The following is a 19,235-nucleotide window of genomic DNA, read 5'->3' as shown; positions in this document are numbered from 1 at the left end:
TGCTGTCCAGAGCGTCAACAGAGTGGTGCACTGTGGGATAGCTCCCGGAGCTACTAAGTTCGATTTGCATCCACACCTAGCCTAATTTGAGCTAGCCATGTCGAATTTAGCGTTACTCCACCTGTCGGGGTGGAGTACCAAATTCGAACTAAAGAGCCCTCTAGTTCGAATTAAATGGCTTCCTGGTGTGGACGGTTGAGCGGTTAGTTCGAATTAACGCTGCTAAATTCGAATTAAAGTCCTAGTGTAGACCAGGCCTTGGTTAAAGGGCTTACTGCAAGTTAAACACTTGTAATTTCATCTGTTCTGAGTTTAAAATATACAATATTATAAATCTGTCAGTGATTCAAGATCTACGATTTTCAGCTACATTATCAGCATAATTAAAATTTAAGAGTGTTTTTAGAACTACTGGACATGTAGTATTAAAATGTATTCTGCTCTAAGCCATTGAGAGAAAATTAAAATTTCTGAGCCCTACTGTGAGAACTTCGTAGCATGTGTCACTGCAACTTTTCATTAGCAGCTCTATGACAAAAAAAAATATTAAGCAGGACTACAGTGGTATTGTACTTAGAGGCAGCATCCACTATTTTGTTACTTTCATCAAACAACTGTCACAGAGCTGGGGAGGGAAATGTCTTGTCTAAAAAAAGCTCAGAATGTTCCTATAGTTACTGCACTATGCACAATCAAATCATCTATTGCCAGTCCCGCTGCACCCTGTCCCAAGACTTGGTGCTTGTGTACTAAAAAGACAAAAAAAAAAATCAACTGAATTTGCAAAGGTGCTGTTCTGAACAGGATTTTAAAGACTCCCTGCCATTGTTAAACAGATTAACTTGGTTAAAACAGAACATCACAAACTATAATGAAACAACAAACAATTGTTTCTAACAGGAGAATGACAACTCAACAGGAATGTAAATCAGAGCAAACAAGTGGATTCCAGAAACTAGGCGAATACTCACTAATGCCAGATTTGACCACTTGAAAATAGCAACCTGATGTAACAAAGTCATGGCAGTATCTCAGTCAAGATTCTCTAGGATCATAACTGATTTTCATTTTGACTGATCAGATCTATAGATGTACAAACAATAGCAGAGCTAAACAAATAGAACAATTTCCCACAAATATTTGTTCACATTGGAAAGTGAATTTTCATTTGACAGTATTTATGAACCTTTCATGTTTTGCCAAAATCTGAGTTCTCTAGATCTCCTCTAGTCCATTCAATTTGTGCATCACCATGCCATGTTACCAGAAATATTGCAGAAAAAGCATATTTTTAAACCATGAATACTCAAATATTTGCAAAAAATAAACTACAAATAGTAGATTATACTGAAAATTCACAATTCATGTAATACTGGTTAATTACATAAATTACATATTTTCCCCCCAACTGGATGACTTATGCAACTAACCAAAGAGTAACTTCAAATTAAAAGTATCACAATCAAATATGCAATTTGACTTGTATTCTGTGGTGGTTAGTTAGGTATACTACATAAATTAACAGATGAGAAATTGTCTATTTGATTGTAATATTTACGGTTCCAGTGGTATGCAGGCAAACAGTTATGCAAAATTTTGCAAATAACTTAAAATATCAAACTGTCCAGACACTTCAACAATGGGTGATGGGGGTGAATCAAAGAAAAATTATATGTTGTGAATTACTAGATATAAAGAAAATGCCTATTAGGTCTAGTCTGTTCTCCCTGTCACAGTCAGGATGGCTCTCTACATTAGATTTTCTGGTTTTGTCCAGTTTTTAATGTGTCACGCAATCTTTTAATGTTGCAGTGTTTCTAACACTTCACTTGGGAGGCTCTTCTATAGTAGCATTCCACAAGATTCCTGTAATTGCTTCTGCTTCAAACAGAACATTACACCATTCAGTGGAATTCAGCATTGGTTATAGGCATGCAATATTCCGAGTACTTGACTGCACAAAACCTTACTTTCAGTCCCTTATGTAATTCTTTATCCTATCTCGCCATCCATTAACATAGACTATCTTGTTCACATACCTTGTTATCAATGCCAGGATACAATGCCTGAATTTCTCTCTGATATGGAGATTATAATATCTTCAACCCAACAAAAGCACCTAAAGTATTTTAAAGGTACTTCATTAAAGTTCTGCAATTTATACATCACTGATCTGAACCTTAAAGGATTATTACTGAGAAATAGAGAAGATTCTTTTGAAAAATATGTCCTTGAAAGTGTCATATGAACTGACCTATAGCAACATAATATTTTAAAGTAATAGGGTAAGTGGTTGGGCTCTGAAAAGGAATTCCCATTCCTTTCTGAGTGTACACTTTGTGCCTTCATTTTTTTATTCAAAAAAAATAGTGACATTTATAGATAAACTTAAACACTTGTATGCTATTGACTAACAAGGTAAGCTCTCCCAGACAGCAGCCAGTCAGAGACTTCAGCCAAAGCAGGGACCTCTGGACAGTCCAGGCAAAACGGAACAGCGTTCTCTGACTTTCTCTGCCCTGTGCTGTTTGCTGTTTGCTCCAACACTCCCCTTTCTTCTCCCTCACAGTCTCTTCACTTCAGTTTCACTCCACACCTGCCCCTCTTACTTTACATAAAATCATGAGTGGTATAGAGAAAGTAAATAAAGAAGTGTTATTTACTCCTTCTCATAATACAAGAGCAAGGGGCCATCAAATGAAATTAATAGGTAGCAGGTTTAAAACAAAACAAGAAAGTATTTTTTTCATGCAACGCACTGTCAACCTTTGGAACTCCTTGCCAGAGGGTGCTGTAAAGGCCAATACTATAACAGGGTTCAAAAGGGAGCTAGATAGATTCATGGAAGATAGGTCGATCAATGGCTATTAGCCAGGATGGGCAGGAATGGTGTCCCAAGCCTCTGTTTGCCCAAAGCTGGGATTGGGTGACAGGGCATGGATTGCTTGATAACTCCCTTTGGGGCACCTGTCATTAGTCACTGTCAGAGGACAGGATACTGGGCTTGATGGACCTTTGGTCTGACCCAGTATAGCTGTTCTTATGGTTCTTCTTCACTGCCCTGTGCCCCTCACCTCCCTTTCCTTGTCTATTCTTTTTCCCTAAGTAAACCCACTCAAAAAAAAATCAAGAAATAATTGTGAACATGGCATTTGCTGCTACCACATTGTTCACTCTGCTTAGACCTTTCCCTCATTGAGAATCCGGCTCATCTACTCAGACAATATTTTCTCATTGTTGTTCCCTTGTATTCCCCCGTCTGCTTGTACCCATCTATCGCAGGGGTGGGTAACCTTTTTGGCCCAATGGCCACATCTGGGTATGGAAACTGTATGGCCATGAATGCTCACAAAATTAGAGGCTGGATGCGGAGAGGGTGAGGGCTCTGGCTGGGGGTTCCGGGCTCTGGTGTGGGGTCAGAAATGAGGATTTCAGGGTGGGGGAGGGTGCTCCAGGCTGGGACTGAAAGGTTCGGAGGGCAGGGGAGGGAACAGGGCTGGGGCAGGGGGTTGGGGCATGGGAGAGGGCAGGGGTGCAGGCTCCGGGTGGTGCTTATCTCAAGCAGCTTACAGAAGCAGCAGCACGTCCCTCCTCTGGCTCCTACACAGAGGCACGACCAGGTGGCTCTGCTTACTGCCCTGTCCGCAGGCGCCACCCCTGCAGCTCCCATTGGCTGCAGTTCCCGGCCAATGGGAGCTGCAGGGGCAGCATGCAGAGCCCCCTGGCTGCCCCTACATGCAGGAGCCGGAGTGGGGACATGCCGCTGCTTCTGGGAGCCAAGCAGAGTGGGGCAAGACCCTGACCCTGCTCCCCGGCTGGAGCACCAGAGCAGGGCAAGCCCCAGACCAGCTCCCTGGTAGGAGCTCGAGGGCCAGATTAAAAAGTCTGGAGGGCTGGATGCAGCCCCCAAGCCGTAGATTGCCCACCCCTAAACTAGACAATACCTTACTCACTGTTTTGTGAAGCAGGGGGAAAAGGCTAAAACTGTGGCAAGCCTGGGAAGTTCTGGAAAGAGTCTTTAGTGGTCTTCAAATAATTTTAATCAGCTAGAATGTGCTTTCTCTATATAATGCCCTTTATTATTTGGATTTTATATGCACCCATCATCAGCTCTAGTTGCATAAACAATTTACTCTTAACAGGACATTCAAGGAATTGTAATTAACCAATGGTAAAGGTTTAGAACACTTCACCATCCCCTCTAAACTAAAAACCAAACTCCTTGGATTAAGCAGTGTCACACTCAGCCATGCAGCAGGGGTCGTAGTGGACTCGGTGATGGGATTAAAGGTAGGGCTGCCAACTTTCTAATTTCTAATTTCAAGAGCTGCTTTTCACCCTTGCACCGCTCCGTTCCCCAAGGCCCCTGCCCTACCCTTTCCCCACGACCCCACCCCCACTCACTCCATCCCCCACCCTCACTCACTTTCACCAGACTGGGGTAGGCGGTTGGGGTGTGTGGGGGGGGGTGAGGGTTCTGGCTGGGGTGGGGCTGGGGTTGAGGGGTTCAGGGTGCAGGAGGATGCTTCAGGCTGGGGCCAAGGGGTTGAAGTGTGGGAAGGGGCTCCGGGCTTGGGGTGTGGGAGAGGGTGCAGACTTCGGCAGGGGGTGCAGGCTCTGAGGTGGGGCTGGGGAATGAGGGCTTGGGATGCATGAGGGGGCTCCAGAGTGTGGGAGGGGCATGTGGACTCATGGAAGGAGCTCGGATGCGGGAAGGAGTGTGGGGTACAAGCTCTGGAAGGGAATCAGTGTCTGAGGGGGCTCTGAGCTGGGGTCAGGGGTTGGGGCGCAGGCTCTGGGCCACTCTGGCTGGTGCAGTTTGCGGGTCTCCGGGAGGCACTGATGTCAGGCAGCCCCTTAAATAGCAGCTGCACCAGCACTGCCCTGGCATTTCCCGGGCCTCAGAGGCTGCTCCATCTGCCATTAATCCTGGATACGTGGCTCAGCCAGCGCACTGAGGACAAAAGATTTTTCCTGTTCTCTGGAATGCAGGGGGGAGAGAATTTCCCACAAGTGACAGACACCCCACTGCTGCCCCTAGCTTGCTGCTCCCTCAGCATAGCCCAAATCACAGCAGCTCTAGGGAGAGGGCTGCTGCAGGCACCCTTCTCCTCCCCACACCGTTTGCAGTGACCCCCAGCCCCACCACTGGCTGGGGCTTCCTCACCCAGCTGCTGCCCGACTCTGCTTGGACCCATTCCCAGGGAGAGCAGCCCAATGCTTCCGCATAGCCTATTCATCCCCGGGAGAAGACTGACCAGCCCACAGCCCTTTACCTGCTGGCTGCATGGTCCTGAGACAAGCCCAGTGCAGCAGGCCCTGGGGAGCAGGCTACAGGGTCTGGGGCAGGCGGCGGCAGTGGCTCGCCCTGGCCCCCTCCCCTGCTGCTGGTTGCATGCAGCCCCTGGGGAGCCGGGCCAGCTCCTCTCTCTGCTCCTGCCAGCCGAGGAGTGGTGGTCCAGGTAGGGAAGGGGCTGAAGGCACTTCTTAAAGGCCACAATGCCTGCTCTGCAGGGAGCCCCTGGCCACAGTGGAGGCTGCTGCCCCAGGTTAACTGAATGCCTTTCCCTGCCCCTCTGCTGTGATCCAGCCCCTGCCTGTTGGGGCTCACACCACCCCCAAGCTCCACACAGAGAGTTGCTGCAGACCCCCCGCCGACTGGAGCCACCAGGGTCCCTTTTCAACCGGGCGTCCAATCGAAAACCAGACACCTGGCAACCCTAATTAAAGGGTGGGAGGCAGACAGCATTCTGCAGCTGGGACAGAGTGGAATTTGACACACTCAGTGAGCAAAAGGGCAGAGATCAAGAGACATACAGTTGGGTGACTAAGGGGAAATAGAGGGAGTTGCCAGAAAAGAAGATTTTTGCTTTTCTTTGCCTGGTTGATTTCCTGCTGCCCCTGGCCTGTAGGATAAGGGTGGGCCTGCATTTGTTCTTGCTGCCCTTCAGTACCTGGTTATATAAAGACTATGAGCAATAACCCTAGAGGAAGCTAACAGCTTTACTTCAAATTATAAATGCCAAAAGTCAGGAGATCTATTCCCTAGGAAGCATGAGTGCAGTTTAGCAGACGAGTGTAATGTCTATGTACGCATACAGTCATGGATCATTACAACATGACTGAGCTGAAAGAGCACAGATCTTTCCTAATGATTAGCTGGGGCAGGAACAGAAACTGAGAGGGCTGCTGTTAGCAAAAAAGGCAAACAGTACAACACAGTAAGTTATCTCAGAGGATGGAGGGAGGCAGCATCTTAGCACTCTGCTCTGCACTCAGGGGTGAGCTGGAGCCGGTTCGCACGGGTTCACGCGAACCCGTTGTTAAATTTAGAAGCGGTTTTAGAACCGCTTGTTAATTGGCTTCCCTGCGAGGGAAGCTTTGATGGGCTCTGCCTGGGAAGCCTGTAATTCCTCCTCCCGGCCGCCGGGGGGCGCTGCGCTGTGCTGCGAGAGCCATGTGAGCTGCCTCCTGGCCCTGTTGCTGCTCCTGCTCTTTGGACCTCTGGCCCTGGTGAGTCCCTGGCTGCGTCCTGCTGCTCCCAGCCGCCCCCCCCCCCCCTCCGTGTGAGTATCTGCGCCCCTCCCCCGCCTTCCCTGCCCCCAGCCTCCCCCTGCCCACAGCCACCCCCTGCCCCCAGCTACCCTCTGCCCCCAGCCCCCCACTGCCCCAGCTACCCGCAGCCACCCTCTGCCCCCAGCCACCCTCTGCCCCCAGCCAGCCCCTGCCCCCAGCCAGCCACAGCCACCCCCTGCCCCCAGCCAGCCCCTGCCCCCAGCCACCCACAGCCAGCCCCTGCCCCCAGCCAGCCCCTGCCCCACCCCCTGCCCACAGCCACCCACAGCCAGCCCCTGCCCACAGCCGCACTCTGCCCGCAGCCAGCCCTTGCCACAGCCAGCCTCTGCCTGCAGCCCCTGCCACAGCCACCCCCTGCCTGCAGCCACCCCCTGCCCACAGCCGCCCGCAGCCACCCCCTGCCCACAGTCGCCCGCAGCCCGCCCGTCTGCATCACCTGCCCACAGCCAGCCCGTGTCACTCCCTGCCTCCAGCTAGCCCTGCCCCACGCCCCTATCTGCAGCCAGCCCCATGGCCACTGGTGCCCTGCAGTTCCCAGGGCAGTAACCCTGCACACCTGCTTTAATGAGGGGGGGGGCAGGGAGCAGCTGGGACCCACACATGTGCACACCCTAGAGTGACCAGACAGCAAGTGTGAAAAATCGGGACGGGGGTGAGGGGTAATAGGAGCCTATATAAGAAAAAGACCCAAAAATTGAGACTGTCCCTGATCACCACCCACACATGTGAAACGGAGCTCATTTCTAGTTCAGCCCCATCTTTTTAAAAAAGAACTTTAGGTAGGGTTAAAATACATCTGTATTTTCCTGGATATGTCAGGCTTTTCGGTTCTTAATCACCTCCTGGGAAAATATGGATGTATGGTAACCCTATTGGTACAAAAAATACATGCTGTCGCACATCCCTTAAATCAGAACTTTTTATAGGGAACCCGTTGTTAAATCAGAACTTTTTATAGGGAACCCGTTGTTAAGATTTTGGCAGCTCATCACTGTCTGCACTCACTCATAAACACAACATACGTGCATGAATCCTATTCATGAATATAATCCTTAATGCTCAGTTAAGGATAAACCAAACATCAGCACAATACAAAAAAGATGTCCCAGAAATATTAGGCTAAACCACTGTTAATGCACTGAACTCTGAAATATTTGGAAGCTTTCATGCTATGTTATTACTTCATTTACAACATCAAGAGCTGCTTTTCAAATCAGGCAAATATAGCAAATTCCTCCTACTCAAAACATACTTCACTGAGCAACTATCATGGCTAAAGAGTTATATGATGAGCTGAAAAAGAAACTCAGAAATTAGTGGAAGTCGGAGACTAAAATGGTAGTGGGATAGTGACCTGGCTGGCCTGTAGAAAAGAAAAAAGAAAAACCTACTGTGCATCAGTTTATGTGCAACTGATAGAAGATTAAATCCTAGGATGAATAAAGGGACATTTCACATTCACTGCTTGCTAAGACTACGTATTTAGCTCTTGTGGACATTATGGAGTGATTATTCATGTAACGCAAGCCACCCGAGCAACCCCACTCCAAAAGGAGGAGATTTTTTTTTTTTGCCATTCTCCTTCCCCTACAATCCTTAAAGTTATTCCAGAAAGCATGCACTGTCGGTTAAACTATGCTACATGGAACACTATTTCTGTAACCAGAAATCAGCCGCAAGAGGCCTCTGTTCATTCAGTTCCTGCTTAGTGAAACCTAAAGGTGATCCATGATTTTCCAAAACAAAGGTAGATCACTGGTAAGTGCTTTACATGACAGACACCTGTCCAGCTCCCCCAGCTACCACAGGAGTCATGTGTGTGCATTCATGGGCAGGATGTGGCCCTCACATTGTGAGATTATTATTATTATTTTGTAATGTCTGCCCTCAGTTTAAGGCGTCTGTCTTCATAACAAAGTAATTGGTTAACATTATGCAACAACAACAAAAATGCACTGCATCAATCCCACTCATTGCAGAAACAAGGACAGGCATCTGACATCAACTCTCAGCTCAAAGAGCAAATGGCTAAGAAAGACAACTCCAGTTACTGCAAAAATGTCAACAAATTAATAATTAAGAATCTAATTTTACTATACATATTTAGGAACATTAAATACTATGTTCCCTAAGAACAAATGATCAGCTTCTATTATGTCTACTTTAGTCACCTGACAAACGAGGCATTTTTCAATCTAAATGCTCTGACGAGAGCATTTTATGGGCTAAACCTAGTTATAAACGAACTTTTATATTACCTTAAATAAAGAAGATCTACCCACAGTGTTTTTATTTAGTACCATCCTTCTGCACTCTATAAGCTCCCAATATGGAAACAAAAATATGGAGAAGCCCACCCCAGAACACCAAATATTTTTCCAAATATGTGATTTTTGTCTGACAATTCAGTAATTGCTTCTGAAACCTTTCTAATCAACTCCTCTTCCTCCCTGCATTGCTACCATTGCTGGTGGATAAATGCAGAACACTAGCATGCACTGAATTTGTTGAAATATTTTCCCTTTGCATTATTAACACACCTATTTGCTCCACTTCAACTTGTAATTTACTCCACAAACTTAGACCACTTTCCTAGAAATTCACAAAACAATTTAAAGTTGCCATAAAATATTCAGAGCATTAAGTGTCAAAAACAAAACCAACAGATGGAGATGGCGGTGAAAGGGGACAGGAGTCAGGCAAGAAGCTAATATTCAGACTTTCCTCTTAACATTTGTATGACTCGCTCTTCAAGCTTTGCTGACATGAAGTAAGATCACCATTTATTTCTTCATTCTGTGATAATTACTGAGTTTACAGCACCATTTTATTCCCTTTATATGAATAATTCACAACTCTCAACGGGGTTCTACTGCATAAGGGTGTGTTTCCACCTTAAGGAATATGCACTAGAAGGCTGAATTTGGATACTTGTGAACACAAACAGGACAACCAGTGCAAAAACATTTACAGTGTATGCAGCTTGTCCAATTAAAATACAAAAGGGACATTGCTTTAGTTTGCTGTAAAGCAGAATATCAAATACACATTGGGTCAACTTAAAAAAAGTGCTGGTAAAATACGTTTACATATGCAAAAATAGATAACTGAGCATGCACACATACATTGCAGACTGAAAATGAGTTACATGCTGACCCAACTTCTGTATATTTGTGCTCCCAAGTGCTATTACAGTACTTATTTGCAAATAAAATAATCTGCAGACACAGCTTAGACTCTGGCTTTTTTGCCTCATAATGGCAATATTTTCATTGTATGCTAGTTTACTTAGGCCATGCTTGTCACTTGGCACAACACTGCAAGGAAGTAAGGAATAAGGACCCCACCACAGACCCTGTGCAGCTGTGCCAGGCTTACCCAGATTATGAGCCTCAGTATGAGAGGGCAACAAGGGTTATGCATCTGTTAGTTCCTCCATGAACAAGTGAGTGATGTAAGCTGGGGTGTAGGTGGACACATGGCTTCTATCTCCTTGTGCCGGTCACAAAATGTTAGTCTAGTGACAGATAGTCAAATCACGTAATGAACAACTGGAAGTGCATAGGTGAGGACCCAACAGAACAGAATAAGCTGGAAATGAGATGAGAAGGGAGTATGCTATATCTACTATTGGGCCAATAACGCCTTCTCTTCCCCTCCCAACACAAGACGGAAGCTCCAAAGGAACCACTCATGAGGTGCCTGAGGGAGAGATCTTTTCTAGAGCTCCTCCTGGCACAGCACAGCTACCCACCACCCCCTACAGAAGAGAACAGTATCTCTCACAATCTAGTCTTATAAATTTCATATACACAAAATTCGAAGAAATAGAATCAGCAAAGAGTCCTGTGGCACCTTATAGACTAACAGACGTTTTGGAGCATGAGCTTTCGTGGGTGTTAGTCTATAAGGTGCCACAGGACTATTTGCTGCTTTTACAGATCCAGACTAACACGGTTACCCCTCTGATACAAGAAATAGAATGTATCTGTTTGCATTTTAAAATGCTTTCCCTCATGGCAACATACTGGCCACTCAACATAACTGATGTATAACGCTGTACTGAAAATGGAATGTTGCCCAACTATTAAAAACTGTCTCTTCATAATATTACTGTATGTCTAAATGATAGCTGTAAAGTAAGGAAACAAATATACATGCAGCTATATGTAAATTTACTAAGTACAGGTTGAATCTCTCTAGTCCAACATCCTCAGGACCTGACCGGTGCCAAATCAGAGAATTTTCCAAACCACGGGAGGTCACTGAAGAGCGTCAGCATGTCTCCATAGGCACAGGAAGTAGGAGTGCGTAGAGTACTGCAACACCCCCAGGCTTTGCACCGAGCATGGCTCCCTGCACGGTGGCTCCAATGCCGGCCCCAGGTCCTCTCCCTCAGACCTTGAATGCTGTGAATCAGCTGTTCACAGTGCTCTGGAAGCGCTGGGAGGGAGGAGGAGTAGTTGGTAAGCGTGTGGCCACTCTGCACCCACTAATTTTTCCCCATGGGTGCTCCAGCCCCAGAGCACCCACGGAGTCAGCGCCTATGTCGGACCATGGATGTTGCCGGACCAGGAAGTGACAGATTAGAGAGATTCAACCTGTACTTTTTATTTAAATTATTAAATCAAATATTGCTCTAAATATCTCTGCTAAGTGGAGTCCTCTGACCACTTGCATTAGATTAAATGCTATGCTAGTATTTAAATATCAAGATTTACTTTGGCAATATGACACATACAGACAATTAAAATGGTTTTCAAGAAACACACAGGATAGTGGCCACAGCACAGCCATTCTTATCTTGTTGACACTTTCTTTTAAAAAAAAAAAGGGCCAGTAATGCAAGCATTAAGAAATATTCAACAATTGGTGCAAATCTCCAGAAAAAACTAGAAGAGATTGCCAACACAGATTTTGGATTCCATGAATTAATTTGCCGATGAAAGTCAAAGAAGAAAAAATTTTGGTTGGCTTCTAAACACAATGCGTGCGTGTGTGATGTTTTACAAAACCCCCTAATTTTAGACTGTTTTTGTAAATTTTTAAAATCTTTGAGACTATTTTTATATTTACTCACTATTTATAAAGCCAGGATATCTTAGTTCCATGAGTCCAAAATGCAGAGGGTTTAGAGGGATAGAAAAATTATAAACAGTACATTTTTAAAAACACTAAAAAGAGATATATAATAGTTATATAAATCATAATGTCATGATATTTAAGGTCTGCCAGCAAGAGGAAAAAAATCGCTTATGCCATTAGAAAAGAGGGGTTCTTAACTCTCTAGTGACAAAGCTGGCATTTCTAGCCCTGATGATTCACAAAACATCAAAAATCAAACCCAACAATAGTGGAGGGCTGAATATTTCCAATCCTGCACTCCCGACTACTGTAAGGTTGTGTTTGGGAAGGGGGAAAGGAGTTCCACATTTAGGATGAAAAATATTTTTGGAGGGCTAATATTGGAAAGGACTACTCCAGTACCATGCATTTAGATCTTAAGAAGATTGATTCACTTTAGAAAGCATTAAGTTTTTGATAAAAAAATTTCTGTATCAGTGAGATTTGTATATACAAATAACGACCTGGTTTTCAAAACAAAGAAACAGATCCTATTGGCAACAGAAGTGGATTAAATGTCCGTTGGTTCTATAAACCCTAACTAAGGTCTGGGTTTTCCAGACAAGGAATAGAACTGGTTAAAAATGTGCCGCCCCCCCAAAAAAGTGAAGTTTTTTTACCAAAATTTAGAAAAATTTCTACAAGCTCTACCACCATGAAAGTTACTTAAAATTGAATTCACCTACAAAAGAAAAAAATAGGTTTGTACCTTAGGTGTCACAAAGAAGCAACATAAAGTAGGATTGGAAGTTTTTCCATTTTCTCCTTGCTTGTTGAGTAAAAATTCAAGACTTGTCTATCCTAGGGTTTTTCCCTTTGGTCTCCTGTAAAACTCTGGGAAGCCTCTGGAGAACTAGAGGATGACATGAGTGCCAATAATGTGAACCTTGAGCAACTGAAGGCTTGTCTTGACTAGGGTGTTTTCCTCATGTTATTTGGTTGAGGGAGTTACCATGTTTTCAAATTTATTGGCAAACGCTAGTCTGGACACTCCTAAGCATTGGTTCAAAGACACAAATGTCTGTGCTGACTTGGATTGAGAATAAAATGTAGCTGTAAACATTTTTCACTTGAACTATTATACACCTATAGATGAGCTCCAGAGTGTGTTTTTCTGGCAAAACTGATTTACATTTACTGATAGTTGACTTCTAACTTATTTTTTTTATATAATCTACCTTGTCCAGTCTCTCAAAAGGTGATTATTATTTATATTACTGTAGTGACTAGGGACCTCAGTCATGGAGCAGGACCCTGTTGTGCTGGGTGGTGTACAAACAGAAAAAAAGAGTCCACAATATCCACAAAATCTTTTTAAATGCTCTTGCCTAAATAACAAAACATACTTAAGTATCGTAGAGATAATGTTTTTGCTTGCTCATAATGACTCTCTCATTTTCTCTTGTTTCACAGTCAGCTCTGTGTTGCTGGTCTCATAATTCTCTGGCTCTCTCAACTCTTCATTTCTCCAGATGTGGTTATTTTAGGATTCGTGAGCCTTTGAAAAATTAAAAATGATGGCTTTCGCTCTCCCTTTCACCCACTCCCCCAACTCTTACAGAGCTAACAGAGTAGATGGTGACTTATCAGGCACCTGGAAAAGATGGTATTGAAGAAGAAGAATTGGAACTGCTTTGAAATTTATACATTATCTTTATTTATACAGTTATAACATTTTATATGGGACTGGATGTTTACTATCCAAAATTACTGAATGATAATTCACTCATTAAATAAACTAGATTTTCTGGCCTTTGAGGCAGCTAATACTGCAGTTCCTTCCATCCTGAAGTATTTTTATAATTAAAAAGACTCACTTAAAATGGAACAGCATGAATGAATTCATCCTGATCATTGCTATTATAATGAATCATTAACATTTTAATAAAAAAATTTATGATGAATACTACAGTCAAATTGATGAGACATGGAAAATAAAGCATTACTCTGAAATATATGAGAGATGATGTATTTAATGATAAAGTGATGCTATGGAAGTTGGTAAGGCTAATTTTTTTAATTACCTCAATACTAATCCCTTCTGGAGATCTTACTTTCAAGATGCTTTTCATACATTTAATTCACTCACCAAACATTTATACTTGATCTGGAGAAAAATATTTATAAAAATAGAAACACATGCTACTTAATACCAATAAATAAACATTAGTTAACACAAATAAAGGTCTAATTTCTTCCTTTAGAAATGGCTCTTGTTGATTTCAGTGAGCGATACCCAAGTTTATGAATGCAGAACTGAATCTCGGTGTGTGAACACTCACTTGTTGAACAGCAACCTTCATTGTAAAAAATCTCTTCTCATCATTAGCATACTGTATGTACTATAATCTAGAAAACCATTACGTAGGTTGGATACAATTTATTTGATATTTGCACCAGGATTGTGTATCTTGTCACATCAGAGAGATTAAAACAATTATCCCAAAGCAAACAGCACAAAATAAACCCTTACTTTTATCACATATGCACGCTGGTGGGATAAATATCCTCTGGCAACAGCCTCAATGCCACACTAAAGAAATGCATCTTTGCACTGCACTAAGTTTGCTCTGTAGCACACCAAATTAGTGCACTGGTTAACTGGCAGTAAGGAGCAAAATCCCAAGATGAGCTCCCTTTGCCAGATGGGCTTCAAAGGGTAGCCCCCCATCCCACTACATTGCAGTAATCCAGCCTGCAAGTGATAAAGAATTCAGCCTGCAAGCATCATGAGAGTTTAAAACCTTCATTATGTATTTGGGGATTTATCTGACTTGCCCATGACTTTACTATATGTCACAGCAAGCAATATTGTACCAACAAGAAATCTTCCTCCTTGTTAATGACATTACAAACAGCACTACATTCAGACAGCTTGCTATACCTTAGAATTTGAAGTGGATTCCAAAAAACAGAGCCTGTTGCCAAATCCTTCTGCAGCAAGGCACAGTTTCTGTTGCTCCTTGTGAATGGTTGCAGTGCATTGCAGAACCACTTCATCATCCTACAAAAAAAAGACAAAAATTAAACATGGTTATGGGTTCGATCCTATAGGTCTTTGGGAAGCATTTACAAAGACGTAGCTAAAAATCAGAAGTAATCAGCCACACACAGCAACAGAAGTGAAACCCAGGGTAGCTTTCATTCATAGAAGGGAAAATTTGGATGATTCAGAGGGAATCATCACAATAACATGCTGAGATGTGCGATGTTTTGTTTGTTTTGAATTATATTGAACATCTCATCTATTAATATTGATTTTTGTTTCAAAGGATAGACACAACAATGATTGGGGCCCCTAATCCTACTGTTACTGTAGACAAAGGAAATATTGCCCTTGACTTTCACAGGCCCTAATTTAGACCCCAATCCTGCAAAGGAATCTGTTCCCAAAGTTTTTCAGATGGCTCCCTTTCCAGTTTTGGGGCCTTAGATCACCAAAAAACATTGCTACAATGTGTTTACATTCTAACACCACATTTCTTTTTAAGAACTACATCACAACAAAAATAATGTACTTATGTAATGTAATAAACACTAAACACTTTGCTGACTCTGATTTATGAAGCAAATGATAGTTTTTCCATAATAAATGTCATTCAGGTGACTATGAAAAGGTCACACCTAACATCAGGTGCATAAAATATTACCTAACAAAAATGTGGATTGATGAATGCAACCAGAAGCAGGTAGGAACCTGTAAATATGAATTTCATTTTTATGGTCATCAGTGCAGTTCTTAATTAAACACAAGCCGCTGCATTTCTTCTATGTCCCATGGCATTTTCATCAGATGCCAACAATAAATGACTGAGCTTCAAGTTGCTGGAGATAATGATGTATGGTAAAGTTAAGGGGTGTTAATTCCCAGGAAATGCTATGCATCACAATGACTCCTGTGAAATATTTTATCCACCCAAGAATCTCTTTACTTACTAAAGTGGCTCTTCGTAGCTAGACATGTGCTGCTTACAAGATAATTTTAATTAAGTATATAATATACCTGTATGTAACCATGTAACAACATCTGGGGAGGAGTCACTTAAATGTGTATTAAACTCACAAGGAGAGAAGAACTGGAGTGGGAAAAATTAAAATTCTTATCTACTCTGCTCATAATTTTTCACTTCTATGCAAAGGAAGGTTGTATACACTATGGGTATGTCTACACTACCCGCCAGATCAGCGGGTAGTGCTCGATCTATCAGGGATCAATGCATCGCGTCTCGTCGATCCCTGAACGTGCTCCCTGTTGACTCCGGAACTCCACCAGGGTGAGAGGCGGAAGCGGAGTCAACGGGGGAGCAGCAGCTGTCGATCCCGCACCGCAAGGACGCAAAGTCAGTCAATCTAAGTCGATCTAAGATACGTCGACTTCAGCTACGCTATTCTCGTAGCTCAAGTTGCATATCTTAGATCGATCCCCTCCCACCCACCCCCCAATGTAGACCAGGCCTACACTATGTGAACCAAGGGACTTTTCATTCTTGGCATCAGTCTGTGGATTTCCAGGACCCATTACTAATGCATTTTACATGCCTACTTGGCACTGAAAATTCAAGAATTTGCTGAAATATCTTACTGCCCAAAAATAAATAAAGTCTCACTACAGTAGTAAATTAACTTCACACATAAAGGAGCTGGGAGATCAAGTATCTAGAAACAAGTACCTCTCCTCTGGGTGAACTCTTCTTATACTCTGTATCTATCCACATGGGCCTCTTGAACACCAACTTTCAGTACTTCAGAGCTGCTTTGTTCATTGAGAGGCAAAAAAATCATTTCTAATAAAGCCTTAGTTGTATAATATTAAAATAAAAACGTTAATGTTAATTTTAGTTGTTACCAGACTGGAAACTTAAGTCCTCTCTTTCTCCACAGAACACATTCATAGAACCTTTTTCCTCTTCCTGTCCCCTAACCCTAACCAATCCAAACCCCACTAGAACAGCAGCCACTGTTACCAGCTGCTATTGGTTCACCCCACTGCCTGCAGGGTTTGCAAAGCACAGTGGCAGTGTAGCCTTGTGGCTACGCCAGAGGCAAGGAAGTGCAAGTTCTCTTCCTAGCTCCCTCATTGATTTGTGATCGATCTTTGCTCAAATAATTTAATCTCTCTGAATCTCACTGTCCCACTCTGTATAATGGGGCCAGCAATGACAATCCATCTTTGCATAGCACTTGGAGATAGAGTATGAAAAAAGTCGTGTGTTTGCGCACCATCTATTGTTATTACTTGCTTAAAGCAGCAACAACTAAAAGGATTCTTTGGCTTCAGAAATGCAGTTCCCTGAAACGCAGCACCACATTCCCAGATTACTGCTACTTCTACCTGACCATGCCCCCATTACTGGCATACATCCCAGAATACATGTTGGTATGGAGGAGATGCTGATAGTTACAAGGTAGGAGAAAGCATACACTGTAGCTGACTCACCCCTCCACACACTCCCTTAACCCATTTTATATAGATTTTCTCTGATTTTGCTATCTTGTGCAGTGGAACATGTTGCCCGTTGCCTTTAAATCTGTAGCTCAAAAAGAAAGTGTGCTCTCTTAAAAATAAATAAATAAAAATAAAAAAGGTTTGAATAGCCCCTTCCAAATGAACTTCCTATGATTCAATACATTGCCATGAGATTTTCACTATGACTAGAACGTGAATCAGACATGTTTTGCAATGTACACCGATTCTTATAAATTTGAAATACATGCTGTACAATCATCGAGTGGTTGAGCCTCTCATTTTAGTTAGCAGCTTGGACTTGATGGAACTCACATTATCCATATTGTCCAAAACATTTGATGTCTTTGTCAGAGTAAATCAGAGTCAGATTTAGCTAATTATAATGCTCAGTTGAGTTAATTTTCATTCTTGTGCACACCACTAGAGAAGCATCTAAACAGTAATACCCTGAATTCAATCTTCTGCTTTTGCTGGCTGTATATTTAGAGGAATCTGACATATTTGCACCATCACTGCACTGCAGAATTGGACTCAGCAAAAAAATCTCATTCTTTTTCTATAGACTTTAGAACAGTGGTTCTTAACCTTTACTGCAGCCCGCATCCCTTTGGTTCTCAAAATATGTTCTTGCACCCCTTATCAAAAATCATTGAAGTAGGTCAGTTCTTTAAACCTAGATATATTTTTGTTTGTATATTACAGTAAATGTTAAAACATGTATAATGTTAATACATACATAGGTTTGATGAAACAAAGTAGTTGTACTTACGTGCCTGTGCTTAATTTGTGTTTTTGATGATTTACCTTCTAAAGAATCTGGCATGTCTCGCACCCCCAGAAAGGGCATCTCACACCCCCAGGGGGTGCGTGCACCCCAGATTAAGAACCACTGCTTTAGAACATTAAGTAGACCATTTTCTGAGTATCAATGCATTTTTTTTAGATTTATAGATCAGGGTATGTTCTCCCATTAACATATTCCCATCACCATAGGTGTTAAAATACAGAATTTCCTTAATTATTGTAGTTATGAAATCACTACAAAAAGACCTTGTGACTTCATAACAGACCCAAGGCAGAGGGCTAGGGGCACCACCTGCTGGGGCCAGAGCTGCTGAACCAGGGCTGTCTAAGCAGACGGACACACAGGGTATGTCTTCACAGCAAAGAAAACCCACAGTTGGCCCGTGCCAATCAGTCAACTCAGGCTCATGGGGCTTGGACTGCCTGGCTGTTTCATTGCTGTGTAGGCTTCTGGGCTCATGCTGGAGCCCAGGCTCTAGGGCCCTGCAGAGCGGGAAGGTCCCAGAACTCAGGTTCCAGCCTTAGTCCAGAAGGCTGCACAGCAATGAAACAGCCCCATCCCCATGAGCCAGAGTCAGCTGGCACAGGCCAGCCATGGGGTTTTTCTTTGCTGGGTAAACATATCCTCAGGGTGTGACCTGCAAGCTTCTTGCTGATTGTATGCATCCCAGGCTGGAAGCTACAGTAGCACAGCACTGTAAGGCACCCAGGGTTGCAGGACAAGTGGAGACACCTCCGCACTAGACTGCACCCCCCAAACCCTGACTGGACAAAAAGACCTATTTCTAATTTCCTCTCAGCCCTCATGTAAGCAGGACTGCAGTATGCCTTATCCTTACTATTTAATGGGCACTTCCTGTATTTTCAAATATATTCTTAAATATTTAATTAGGAAGTTTCCTGAACTGGTTCCATACCTTCTTTAACCTTCTGAGCACTTTTACACCCCATCCATTATGTAGAAGAGGTTTTCTGTCATCACAATTTCAGTTGTCAGTCACCTGTCAAGTTCAAACTGATAAAAAGCACTTTATGTCTCAGATGGGTATAATTACATCCTTCTAAAAGTTAGATAATCACATTTTATTAGATATTCCTATTCCTAATCACTTTTCTCTTACCCTCCTGATTTGCTGTTTTAAAGTCCTTTGGCACAGTCAACAGTGGTTGACAAAACACCTTAATAACAATCATTTTAAGAATTCAATAATTCCAAATACCTTGTACACTCTCTAAGTTGTCCACAGTCATTTGAATGCCCCAT

The 19,235-nt window shown here is 43.0% G+C and overlaps 1 protein-coding gene across 1 annotated transcript in view; it reads right to left on the bottom strand.

The window, feature by feature from the left end:
• Positions 1–18,954, bottom strand: part of RYR2 (ryanodine receptor 2) — a gene marked incomplete at its 5' end in the record, with an annotated part of 534,914 nt that extends 515,960 nt beyond the window's left edge. Inside the window, 2 exons of the mRNA XM_045010317.1 lie at positions 14,585–14,704; positions 18,889–18,954. Coding sequence (XP_044866252.1) covers positions 14,585–14,704; positions 18,889–18,954 — 186 coding nt within the window. The remainder of the gene's footprint in view (positions 1–14,584; positions 14,705–18,888) is intronic.
• Positions 18,955–19,235: the final 281 nt, after the last annotated feature.

This window comes from Mauremys mutica, chromosome 3 (genome assembly GCF_020497125.1).
Source record: "Mauremys mutica isolate MM-2020 ecotype Southern chromosome 3, ASM2049712v1, whole genome shotgun sequence".
Taxonomy (NCBI): domain Eukaryota; kingdom Metazoa; phylum Chordata; order Testudines; family Geoemydidae; genus Mauremys; species Mauremys mutica.
Note: the sequence above shows the minus strand (reverse complement) of the source record. Positions and strands in the feature narration are given on the sequence as shown.